The 13,855-nt window shown below is 37.5% G+C and overlaps 1 protein-coding gene across 1 annotated transcript in view; it reads left to right on the forward strand.

Annotated features, from left to right (window-relative positions):
* DCC (DCC netrin 1 receptor) overlaps positions 1–13,855 on the forward strand; it is a 608,075-nt gene that overhangs the window by 201,415 nt on the left and 392,805 nt on the right. The window contains exon 5 of the mRNA XM_004379240.2: positions 1,750–1,870. Coding sequence (XP_004379297.1) covers positions 1,750–1,870 — 121 coding nt within the window. The remainder of the gene's footprint in view (positions 1–1,749; positions 1,871–13,855) is intronic.

A 13,855-nucleotide genomic window follows, 5' to 3' on the forward strand; every position in this document is an offset into this window, starting at 1 on the left:
ATATATATACACATATATACATAATGTATAAAATGAGAAAAAGAACTTTCCAACTACCAAATAATTTTGCAGCTGAAGAAGGGGATTTTAGGTTCACTTCCCTTATGTTTGAGATGCAGACATAACCTGTTAAAGAAGAGTGGTCATCTAAGCAAGGTCTCCCAGGCAGAAAGTCTAGAACTAGGCACTCTGGGAGTTCAGACACAAGCCTTCTCCATAGCATTACACAGTCTTTCCTTGAATGCCTCTTCCAAAATTTGTCAACTTTTAAACACTTTCATAATCTGTTTGTGCATGTATGTTGGCATCCTATAAAAGTTTTTAAGGAGTAAATCTATAAACCATATCTTTAGCACTTTTAGCACCATTTACCATTTGTTTACTTTTGGTTGCATTTGCGTAATTGATTGGGAATAAAGTAAGAAAGAGAAAAAAAAAAACTTTTGAATGTCACACCAATCCATTAGTTCCTTTAAATGCAATGCTATTTCCAGTACAACTGTATTAAAAATGACCTGCCATTGGGCAACTTGAATGTGTTTCATATGCCTGGAATATATGCCACTTGCATGTAAAGGAAATTACTGAGTGCCCTTAAGGACACATGATAAAATGTAACATTTATTTTTTCTACAGTTTGAATAATCCTTCTCCAAGCATGACTCATTACAGCCAACCTATTTATTTCTTTTCTTAATGTGAAAAAATAAAATTTACATTAAATTGTGCTTCAAAATATTCCCCCAATAGCTCCAGGAATCTGAGAGCCACTTTCTGTTGCACATGTAACACTTAGCACAAATACATAGTAACTTATATGAGAATCGTTAATTAGAAGTTAGCCAGCTTTATCTAAGAATTTTACATCAGCTGAGAATGGAGTACAAGACACTAAAAACAATTAAGAATTCCCCATGAGGTAATATTTATCTCTTAATGACTGCAGGGGAGATGATTTAACACGTTTCACTTACTGAACTAAGTCTTACACTAATATTAAAGATAAACTGAGTTAGGATAATTAAATGCTATCTCCAGATCACTTTATCTTCCATCCTTGAAAAAGATGGTGACTTAATTTATATAAAACAGGAGTTAGCAATGCTGTATTTAATTTAAGGATTATGAAGGTGAACACTTTGCTTATGCTTATAAAACCAGAACGACGTGAGTATAAAATACCCATCATACCCCTACTCTCCAAACCCCCAAAAGCGTACATATAAAAGCAATTACAATTTTAGAAAGAGCTGCAGACATTTTTCTGGGTGAACACTTCTGGAAAATATCCAGCCTAAATTTTTTGTCTATTAAAAACTTCAAAGATCAGTGTTTTTGTTTCCTTTTGCCTTTTTACCCCCAGTAGCTACTTAACCTGAACTTTCTCCAATAATAAGAGATGAGATTCCCTTCGCTAATAACTTTTGTTTCTCCCATGCCTAATGAAAGAATTTTCTGTTTACTGCTCATTTAGATATTGAAGATTATTTGGGGTGGGAGGGGGGCAAGTATTTTTTTTCACTGCAGAACTAGGTTAACTTGACTAACGTGAACTCAGAAAAGACCACTGGAAATGTGTGATATTTCCCAGAAACACAGGATACATCCATGAAGCTGAGAACATTCAGGGGGACATTTCTTGTTTCTTCTGTGAAGTTTGATTAAAGTTTTGCTTATGTTCATTTTGCCACTTTGAATTTTTAGCTTCTTAAAATATTTTACTCGCTTATTTTTTTTTCCTCTTCCCAGGGAGGAAGCAACTTACGGATCCTTGGAGTAGTGAAGTCGGATGAAGGTTTTTATCAATGTGTGGCAGAAAATGAGGCTGGAAATGCCCAGACCAGTGCACAGCTCATTGTCCCTAAGCCTGGTAAGATGATGGGAACTTTGCTCTGGTAACGCAGCTACAGTTCTGCATGGTCCATTTGGCAAATTTATATTGGTTTTCCTGCTTCAAGTCAATTTGAAATTATTTAATCAAGATGTACATTATGTATTGCTCATATATTCCTTCTAGAAAATGAGACAAATATATATCCCTCTTCCAACTGTTTTCTGCCCATCATGCTCTCCCGTGGTGGTGGTTCTATGCTCGGAGAAGAGAGCATTGCAGTCTCCCAGTGAAGGAAAGTCACCATGAACAACAGGGCCTCTGGCTGTCAAGAGAAACATGAAATTACTGCCATTTCACATTTTTTATGTCCTGTATTTCTCCCCAGTGTTTCATATTTATATGGAATATACACACACATACATACTCACAAATATATACATATAAATCTTAATATAGGGAATATATGTATATATCTTAATGTAGGCAATATATATACACACACACACCCATATGTCATTGTGAATCAATGGAAGTTGGCAGAAAAATAACAGAAACAATCACTTGAAAGTAAATCCTGGCAGGGTGTAAGGAATACACCCACCTGCAGATATAGGCTTGGTGGTGAGAAAAAGAAAAGAAAGAAAGTAAAAACTTCCTTCCTTCTCTTCTTTTAAACTAAATTTTGATAATTCATGCTTTTTTACTGTAATTGATGGAGTTGTTTTTGTTGTTCTTGTCTTTTGGATGTTCAGTATGGTGGTGTATTCAAAACTAGCCTAAATCTATATTAGATATGTCTATGTTACTCCCATAATAACACAGTTCCTGCCAAAGGGGCGTATTGGTTAGATGCTCTGAGATGTAACACTAAAAAAAGTAAAGAAAAAAAAAATTCTTTTTTTTTTTTAAGGAAGGGTTGGAAAGTTGTTTACATTGATCCAAATATTTTAACTAAAATATTAATACCTTCCATGAGACATGTTCATACCATCTCTTTATGTCAGTTTCAACTCTTTTTCAGACCAGTTGCCTTCCTCTTGACATGGCTCAGTCTTGTCTCAATCTTGCCCTGCAGTAAGTTTAGTAGAAAGTAGCTGTAATACATGAGACATAGTCTCTCTTCGGGTTTCATTGTTTAAAGTGTGCCAGTGAAGTCCTTACTCTTTTGTGTACACCTAGCCTTCTGTCTGAAGACGCTCATAATAATGCTCACAAAGATGACTTCCACTTTTTTCTTTATTGAAATAAAAGTAATGTAACCATAGAACAACAGTCCCAGATGAGTCAAGAAACAATCTAGGAATTAAAAGGGACAATCAACTCTCGTTCAAGATCACTGATTTTTCTGATGGGCTACTATTTTCCCTTCCGTTTAATGAGCTTTAAGTGTTAGTGTAATACCATTTGTGTGACTAAGTACATTCTCTTCTGCTGAAACAGCAATGGATAAGTAGGAGAAAAGACACCTCCAAAATCAATGTTCTCCTTAATTTTCTTTTCCTTTTTTTTTTTTTTTTAATGGCATATGTTTTCAGTATCGGGATGCATGCTTACTAATTGAGTGTGTTTAAATTTTTGGTTGGTAATATGGATTTTAAGAAATAGGATCTGGTAATATATGCCACCAATAAGGCAAGTGGCACTGTGGCACCACTGATTTGTGGTATGACAGTATGCCAATGGGAACCAGACAGAGAATTTATTGTGGGCACCTTTCCATTAAGTTATATGGGAAACTCTGGTTTTCCAAATAGGACACAGAAAAACCAAAACAAAGCCATCAGGGCTCCCTAACTATCACACAGGAAAGCCATAATTATGCTTGCAAGCCTTATCTCACAGAAATAGAGGGAAAAAAATGCAAGTCTACAAAACTAACACATCCAGGAACCATCACCTAACAGAATGTTCAACATACACAACCATGAGGCTCCAATCCAGTCTGCTCAGCTTCACAAATTTCAAAAGGGATCCGCCTTGAGGCTAAATGCATTAGAACCAGAATAATGTACTACCTATGAGATCCAGAGGCATAAAAACTGGCCAGTGTACCATTAGACCTCTAGCAACAAAAGGGTTAAAAGCTTGACATCTTATTTGTGACAACAATATGACCACATTTCACATACTACTGGCTGCTACACAATTAACAATATAAGAAAATTCTAGTTAACCTTGATTTTCAGCTATGGCCATAAAGCTGAGGAAATGGGAGATAAGTAATCCTGTAATTCTAAAGAGAGGTATGAGACACATCCTGCTAGGACTTGCTAGGAGCTGGCTCATTGGTCCAGTGGCCATCCATGCAACTGCCCATAGGAAGGGAGGATACTATGCAGGGTGGGAATTCATAGGATTAGAGATGGGCATGGTGTTTTCCCTTCCTTACAAGCCAAGTTGTAGAGATACCAAGAAAATTCCCTGGAGAGAGTGTGTGGGGATGAGGGTTGGAAGGTGCGAGCAAAAATGGTAGACTGGAAACTTATTGGGGCTGAGAGCAGTTTGGAGCTTCTGACAGTGTTGGAATGAAGAAAGGAGGGGGCAACAGTGGGAAGAAGCCCTATTTCTACTATTGGAACAAGAAGTGTGTGAGTAGGGGTGGATTATCCAACAGGCGAAGTAAGCACAATGTTTGCCTTGCTTACCAGATCATCTGTAGTGAACAATTTCACATTTTTTTACCACATCAAAGATTCTCCTTGTAGGTATGGTTGGCATCTGTCTCTCTCCAAATCCAACAGTGGCTTCCTACAGAATCAAAATCTCTTTTTAAATTTATAATCCCTGACAGGGGTGGATGACCCAGTAAGCAAGGTAATCATGGGCTTACTTGTGCTTGCTTACTTCTGTAGCAAACAATTTCATTGATGTGGTGAAATCCATGTGAAATTGTTCACTACAGATGATCCGGTAAGCACTGTGCTTGCCTTGTGTATTGCATAATCCACCCCTGGGTGTGAGTTCAACTTGAAGACAGAAGGACTGAACTCATCTTGAAAGGACCTTACCCAAGAGGTCCTGTCTGCTGGGGCTACCCCCACCAAAAAAGAAAAGCATTGCTGGAGGGTGGAAGGCAAGGTGTTAGCTGGTGCAACAGGTCAACCAGAATGCACCTTAACTACTTTGGGGTGCGGGTGTCCCAACGAGGGGATTGCTAAGGTGGGGGAGTGTCTCTGAAGAATTCACAGAAGCACCCCCATGAAAAAGAGGCATGTGATGCCCTCCATGACTGGACTTTTGTGAGCACTAGCTGTGGAAAACAGCCTTTGTCTTCACTCCAAGTCCATCCTCTCCTCTCTAACGCTGGAGAAGCTCTAAGCAGAAGGGAAGAAATAGAGCCAAGAGAATGAAAAAACAGGTGACAGTCCCACTGCCCTCTCCCCCATTTTTGGTCCCAGGTCTACTCTAGGAGGACGGGAGAAACTTTAAATTGAATATTAGGTTACTGTTTTGGTTTGTTGTTGTTTTAATACCTCAAGATATAGCTTTTTAAATACTTTAATGTGATCCCAGGGCCAGAGGATTGGCCCAAATTGCTACCAGGGTTGGGAAAGGAGATATGAATGAGTGTGTTGGAAAGTGGATGACAGGAGAAAAATAAAGCAGTTTCCTTTTAATACTCCAGTAGTTCAGCTCATTCAATAAACCGATTATAGGCATTACACTTACACCAAGGAAGATCTGATTTTTTGTTAACTTTTATTAACTGCATCTTGCATTCCCCTTTGGGTGTGATTCATTTAGGTCTATGCACCCATTAAGAGATAAGCCTACCCTCAGAAGAAATATCACATACTTCCTCACTATACACAGCCTAGGAGCATCTTGGTAATTTATTCTTCTTCCATCTAGATGTTAAAATGTTGTCAGTGGATTCTGCACTCTTGGTCAGTGTTTATTGTATTTGACATTGGATTAGAATGAAAGTAAAAGAAAATAAAGACAAAAATCCTAAAGCGTGGCAGGACACCTTTGTGACTGCCTTACATTTTCCCCTTATAAATGATGGATTGCTTTTTCCTGCCTATTTTATCAGGGCTTCCAATAATGCCACTCCAATTGCTTAGAGATGTAGTAGGCCATGTGCACAGATGGCGGAGAGGCCAGCTATAAATATAAATTAAGCAATGAGGCTGACCATAGTAGGAAGAACACAGTTCTCTCTGTTTAAGTTTTAACAATAAACGGTCACCATGTATTTTCAGGCACTTTGTGGGCTCACATTGCCCAGCTGTTCAGCTTTGGCCTGCCCACAAGCTCATGGCTGGGAGTCCCTCTTGGCAACCATAACAATCTGCTTCTCACTGAAGCACAGACAATGACCTATTAGAGCCACTGTCCATTGTTGGAAAGTATTTACATAAGCCTAATGAAGTTGCAATCTAGTCTTTTATATATAGTTAGCGACTCTGTCTTTAGCAATTAGTGACTTCGGGAATAAAGTAAACATAATCTGCTAAATTAAACTGAGCTAATGACTTGTTTTTCTCTCCAGAAAATAAGTCGGGGAAAAATATTTCAAATGTGTGCTCTGTAATATGTGAAATAAACATGATTTCCTCGAGGTAAAGATCAAGGTCAATAGTATTTAAAAAGTCATTATACCATGGGAGGGTCTATAAATAATGGAACATTTCTGACATTGTAACACCAAGAGACAGTTCCAGACTGCTGCCTGTCTCTCCAAATATAACACAAACACACACCCATTAGCACGCACATGTGCACGCATGCTCACCTGCACGCTTAAGAAGACTGGGTAAACATCCAAAATGTTTAACCATATAATATTGGTGGTGGTGAGTGGAAGTTAAAACAATTTAGCCAATTTAGATCAGTTGTATTGTCTATTAATCTCTTCTTAGAGCTGAGAAGAGGAATTCTTGGTTTTTATTTGCTTGTTTGTTTTGTTTTATTTGTTTTGTTGTGGTCTAAGAACCCCCCTTTCCAAATCAAGGAGATTAACTAGCATCTTCAAGCTCACTCTTTAGTGAGTAGCCCAGCCAGAAAGTGTTAAGAATGTGTTAGATGTTCCAACAGCAAGAAGTCTTTTTAGCCAGCATTACAAACAAGTCAGCAATTAAGTTAGGGTCAGGCTGGCGTAAAGGAAGTGGTCACCATGCAGTACACTGGAGTGTGGGTAGCTAGTTATAAACTAAGAAGACAGTTTGGTGACTGGCTGGAGAAGTTAGCAATTAGCTGGTGATGGGAGGGTGGGTAGGGAGCAAGGCAGGAACAAAGGATAAGATAGACTTAAGATATCAGAATCAAACGGACTTAATTTCTGGTTTAGTTAGTCCAGTTCTAGCTTCCTTGGCAGCAGTCAGTTTCCTGGCAGTGCCCTGAAGTGGAAGGTAATCGAAAATAACTGACTGTTGGGAAGGGAAGTTGGGAGCTATGGAAATGGGAATGCAGCTATGATTAGTGCATACGTAGTCTGGAGTATTTTTTAATTTAGTAGCAGAGATGAGTGAAGATAGAACAAAGCTGACATGGGAAGAAATGATGAATACTTCATATTCTACCATGCACAAATCAGCAGTGGGGAAAATCTATATGATCACTAGTAGAATAAATACTATTATAAATATTTGCTTAAATGTAAATTTGCTTAGGCAAGATACCAGATCATGTCTTCCATAGAAGTAAATATAGGATATGTGTCTCATGTTAACATTGGGTATTATCTAATGCTGGTTTTATGTTTTCCCCTACAATGATGAGAGAATAGAATTTCGTTGTAATAGAAGAAGTATATTGGTTAGAACACTTTTAAAAATGTGAGCTGCTGTCTATTATCTGTTCTCATCTGAAGAAGGTGACTGACTACAAATGTTGTTGAATTTTAAACATTTTATTAAGGTAGTATATCATATAGCCTAGAATTACTGGAAGTTTTCAAGTCTCGCCACGAACACTAGATATAAAATTGAAATCTTTTAGATCTGTTTTTGTGAGTTGTTTCTTATCAATATGAAAAGACTATTCAGAAATCCAAATGGACAAGAGGAATATCTGGATACACACCCACATATTTCTATATTAACTTCAACTTATTATGATCTTTCTTACTAAATGTTGCCTCTCAGCTAGTAGCTTCACTGGAATTGAGGCAATGAAAAGTTACACAATTAGTCTTAATGCTTCACGATCTGTTAGAATTTAATTTGTCAGTGTGATAGCATCTAAGTAACTATGTAAGAGAGAATGTAACTAAAGCTAAAGGGGTGTATTTCTTAATCTGATATTAGTCAGTGGTTCTCAATTAAATTAAATTTTTGTCTCAACATAAAAAGGCTTACTATGATTTAAATGCTCAAGTTACTATGATTTAAATGCTCAACTGTATTAATGTGGGATCAATTTTTTTTCCTGGAGTTCTATAATTTAGAAGAGCCAACTTCATGTACTAAACTAGTATGTTGGTAGACCAAACTGGGAAATAGGTCATTAGACAGTTTCTTTACACAAACTAAGATGCTCACTAAAGCTACAAAATTTCTCTTTAAAGTTCACCATTGAGTCGAAATGAATAAAAGTGTAACTTCCTATTTTTGAGGCATATTTCTATTGTCATGATATTACAGGTCATAAACTGTCCTATCTGCCTTGGTAACTAATAGGTTACAGAACCAATCTTTTCAAGACAGTTGTTCACTTCACCAGATATGGCCATGAATTTATTCAATCTGTTCAAAATGTATTTTTCCTGCCAAGGTAAAAAGAATAAATAAGGAAAATAATTTATGCTCTTTTATTTTCTACCTCAAAGTTTCTTTTCCCTTAGAGAAATGTTGACACTCAACCTAAAACTTTCCCTGAGGGATTCATTGATGGCCTAAGTTGGGCATCTATCAGTTATTTGATCTTTTAACACATAATATCCACCTCCTATATGAGATGTGGAAACCCTGGTGGCATAGTGGTTAAGAGCTACGGCTGCTAACCAAAAGGCTGGCAGTTTGAATCCACCAGGCACTCCTTGGAAACCCTATGGGGCAGTTCCACTCTGTCCTATAGCGTTGCTATGAGTCGGAATCGACTTGACGGCAACGCGTTTGGTTTTTTTGGTGTATGTGAGATGTTCTACATCTCATCTCTACATCCTTATCTAGTATATATTCTAGAGATTGAAGTGTATATATATTAGAATATAGCATGTATTTATGAGCAGATTCTTATACAATGTTATGTAACCAAGGCTCTGTTTCTTCAGCTATAAAATACAGTAGATAATTGTCTCAAAAATCTAATGCAATAAATGTATGTAAAAAGAATTTGTAGACTGTAAATTACTACATAAATGTTCTCTGTTTTAAAGTCATCTGTTGGTTTTGTTTAGTTTCAAGAAAGATAGCAGGCATTTATTGGTATGGATAAAATGATAGCTTTCTCCTAGCACATTTTGCTAACCTCCAAGAAAATAATTAATAAACAAATATTTCAACCACACCGTCCATTAAAAATTCAGGGTTTTAGCCCAGTGGACGAGATTAAAGGAAAAGTTGTCTCAAAATGACTGATAATGGGAAGGTTTGCAGCCAAGGTTTGAGATATCAGTGTAATGATTTGCTCATTCCAGTTTTACGTAGGCAGAGGTTTTTCTTCAAATAAAGGCTTTTCATTCATCTTCTCCTTTGTTCAGCATGGGCTTCATGTAGGGAGCTAGCTCAGTGTCAATCAGGATGATATGGCTATATGGCAGACTTTGAAATTAGAAATGAATTCTGCAGTAATATGAAGTATACTGATACCAGTAATAGCTATAAATCCATACAGTATGGAAGACTTGATAGATTCATAAATATTGATCATATCACACTTCGCTGGTAAATGCACTATAGTGGGTTTTTCTGTATCTTTTCTTTCCAACTCTCTCTCTATAGTAGAGAAATAGGAGAAGGATGTGGCAGTCTGCTTCTGTAAAGATTTACAGCCTTGGAAACCCTGTGGGGGCAGTTCTACTCTGTCTCGTAGGGTCGCTCTGAGTCAGAATCAACTCGAAGGCAATGAGTTTGGTTTTTTGGTTTTAAATGGGGAAATGGAAAAGAAGAATCTTGATTTTTACATTGAACTCAGTTGACCTTGCACTTGTTTTGTTTCTACCTTTTACCTATAAATCACCCTTTGATTAGAGGTACGTGTGTGTAAATAATATTCTAATATATTATTATTAGAAAACTTTAAATTATCAATGTAATAATTAGTAAGAAGTACATGTAATTTAATAGCCAAAATTATATACATATAATTTTTAACTGCCGAAGTGGTAATATCAGCATCAATAGAACTACAATGAAATGATACCCATACACACAGTTTGAAGTAATGAACAATAATGCCTCACAGGATCCCACAGGAAGTTGTGAAGCTAGGGTCGCTCTTCAGGCTCCTTTACTCTCAGGATGGATGTGACCTTGAGTGAGGTAGCTTTTTCAGCTGAGGGCAATTACTGTTGAGGGAATCAGCAAGGAGCCATCAGCTGCCATTACTTTGGAGGTATGAGATACAATAAAATGTCCTTACTTGTAGTGCGTGTCTTGCCATACCCCAAACAACAGTGCCCCTAAGATCTTTACTGATGTGGTGGACTACTATAGCTTCATAGGGATTATCTCCCATGCTCTGGAGCACCTGCGTTTTACCAAAACCTCCCTTGGACTTTTCATTCCTTGCTCAACTAGTCTGATTAACATGACACCATCATTCTAATTGTTGTTACCGTGTGTCATCGAGTCCATTCCAACTCCTAGTGACTCTATAGGACAGAGTAGAACTGCCCATAGAGTTTCCTAGGTTGTAATCTTTACTGGAGCAGATTGCCAGTAGTCATATGTAATATGTTGCAGAATACTGGATTGTCCAGATCCCTTTGGACCATATTATGACTAGAGATTTAAAATAGCCCCAAGGCATGATTGTAAATGAGAAGATGCTTTGATTATCCTTTCTCTATGGACAGAAAAGACCACATGACTATAGTTAAATCCCACATACCTGAGGTCATGTTAATTTTTGCTCTAATAAAAATATTGCACCTGGCATAGGAGCTACAACAGAAACTTCTTCTTGGTTAAGTTTATGGTTGTCCACTGTCATCCTCTAGGTTTGGTCTGGTTTTTGTAGGGCCAGATTGGTGAGTTAAATTAAAAAATAATAGGAAGCAGAATCCCTTAGGGCTTTGAGAATTGCACTAACCTCTGCCATTCCCCTAGGACACAGTATGGTTCCCAATTTTTAACATACGTAAATCTAAATTAATCTATCTTTATCTGTATATCTGTATTAATAATGAAAATGACCTACTATATTATTTTTATGGAACCCCAGTTGCACAGTGGTGAGAGCTTGGCCGCTAACCAAACCGTTAGCAGTTCGAATCCACCAGCAGCTCCTTGGAAACCCTATGCTGCAGTTCTACTCTGTCCTATAGGGTCGTTATGAGTCAGAATCAACTGGATGGCAATGGGTTTATATTATTTTTATTTTATAAATCAAAATATGTGGACTGAAAGGCATCAAACATCAACTGATATATTCTAAAGCATGGCAGAGGTCTTAGAAAAGTGAGTGCGGTTCTATCTTTGGACTTCAGCCCCCAAATAAATTACTAGGAGCATTGTTTTCCCTTGGGACACTTGAGTAGTCACAGGAGATAAGTCTCCTGTATTTTAGTATTTTCAGTCTATTAAGAAACTCAGGAAAACATACACACACAAAAAAAACACCATTTTACCTGATGGACAATAACATACCAACAGAGTTATAATCACCCCTACGTAGAATAAGATTTATATAAATACAGAAGAAAAGGAATACAAGGAAGAGAACAGCATTTCCAAGAGCCTTCTTGTGTTAAGTGCTGTGCACTAAGCACTTTATGTGTGTCATTCCATTCACCTCTATAATAATTCAGTCCAGGATATATTGGTGTTCTCATTTCATATATTAGAAGTCTGAGCCTCAAAGAAGTACAGTACTATGCCTGGTATTGCATAGCTAGAGACTGGAGGAGAAGGATTTGAAACTAGTATTGAATCTTGATTAGTGCTTACCAGGTCCTGGGCACTGTGTTGAGTTAGGGCTTTACAGTCACATATTATATGATTCCTCACAGAAGTCCGTTTGGGCAGGGCAATACAATTATTTTTTTCCTCACTTAGTGAAAGAGGATTACTAACATCCAAGGGCACACAGCTATCAAGGAGTCTGACCCTTGAGCCTGCTTTTGCAACTACTGTCCTCTAATGTGACTGCCCCGCACACTCTGTCCACTACATGAAATCTGGCCAGGAATACTGGGGAGATGGTGATATTTCAGACTGATTTGATCTTATTCAGATTAGTTTGGGAATTACTGAAAAGGGAGAAGAGCTTGAAATTAATGAAAATTTCCAAGATTCCAGCATCCAAATGATCTCTTTCCGAATTCCCAGTGGGCTAGAGGCCATTGCTAAGTATGGGCTAGTTGAGGGATATGTCTTAAGAGTCTTAACGACTATAAAGGTCACTATCACATAGTTTCTGCTGTCCAGTTTAACATAAAATAAATTTCATATAACTCATCTTCCTTCCCCATGCATCTGTCGGTTTGTTTTACTGTGGTGACTTGTGTGTTGTTGTGATGCTAGAAGCTATGCCACTGCTATTTCAAATACCAGCAGGGTCACCCATGGTGGACAGGTTTAAGCTGAGCTTCCAGACTGAGACAGACTATGAGGAAGGAACTGGCAGTCTACTTCTGAAAAAAATTAATCAGTGAAAACCTTACGAATAGCAGCAGAACATTGTCTGGGGTAGTGCTCGAAGATGAGCCCCTCAGGTTTAAAGCACTCAAAAGACAACTGGGGAAGAGCTGCCTCCTCAAAGTAGAGTCAGCCTTAATGATGTGGATGCAGTAAAGCTTTCGGGACCTTCATTTGCTGAGATGGCATGACTTAAAATGAGAAGAAACAGTTGCAAACACCCATTAATAATCAGAACAAAGAATGTACAAAATATGAATCTAGGAAAATTGGAACTTGTCAAACATGAAATGGGCCACATAAAGATTGATATGATAGGCATAAGTGAGCTGAAATTGACCGGAATTGACCATTTTGAATTGGTCAATCATATGGTCTACTATGTGGGGAATGACAAATTGAAGAGGAAGGGTGTCACATTCATCGTCGAAAAGAACATTTCAAGATCTATCCTGAAGTACAATGCTGTCAGTGATAGGATAATATCCATATGCCTACAACGAAGACCAGTTAATGAGACTATTATTCACATTTACCCACCAACCACTAAGGCCAAAGATGAAGAAGTTGAAGATTTTTACCAACGTCTACAGTCTGAAATTGATCAAATATGCAATCAAGATGCATTGATAATTACTGGTGATTGGAATATAACAGTTGGAAACGAAGAAGGATCTGTAGTTGGAAAATATGGCCTTGGTGATAGAAACAATGCCAGAAATAGAATTTTGCAAGATAAAATTTTGCAAGACCAATGACTTCTTCATTGCAAATATCTTTTTTCAACCATGTAAATGACAACTATACACATGGACCTCGCCAGGAATCAAATTCACTACATCTGTGAAAAGAGACGATGGAGAAGCTCAATATCATCAGTCAGAACAAGGCCAGGGGATGACTGCAGAACAGACAATCAATTACTCATATGCAAGTTCAAGCTGAAGCTGAAGAAAATTAGAGCAAGTTTACTAGAGCCAAAATACAAGCTTCGGTATATCTCACCTAATTTTACAGACCATCTCAAGAATAGATTGGTCACATTGAACACCAATGACCGAAGACCAGATGAGTTGTGGAATGACATCAGGGACATCATACATGAAGAAAGCAAAAGATCACTTAAAAGACAGGAAAGAAAGAAAAGACCAAAACGTATGTCAGAAGAGACTGAAAGTTACTCTTTTTTTGTTTTTTGTTTTTTTTTCAAAAATTTTTTTTTACATACACATTTAAGTGACATTGACTACGCTCTTCTAATTGTGCTGTTATTCTC

The sequence above is a fragment of the Trichechus manatus genome, unplaced genomic scaffold (assembly GCF_000243295.1).
Source record: "Trichechus manatus latirostris isolate Lorelei unplaced genomic scaffold, TriManLat1.0 scaffold00063, whole genome shotgun sequence".
Classification (NCBI taxonomy): Eukaryota; Metazoa; Chordata; class Mammalia; order Sirenia; family Trichechidae; genus Trichechus; species Trichechus manatus.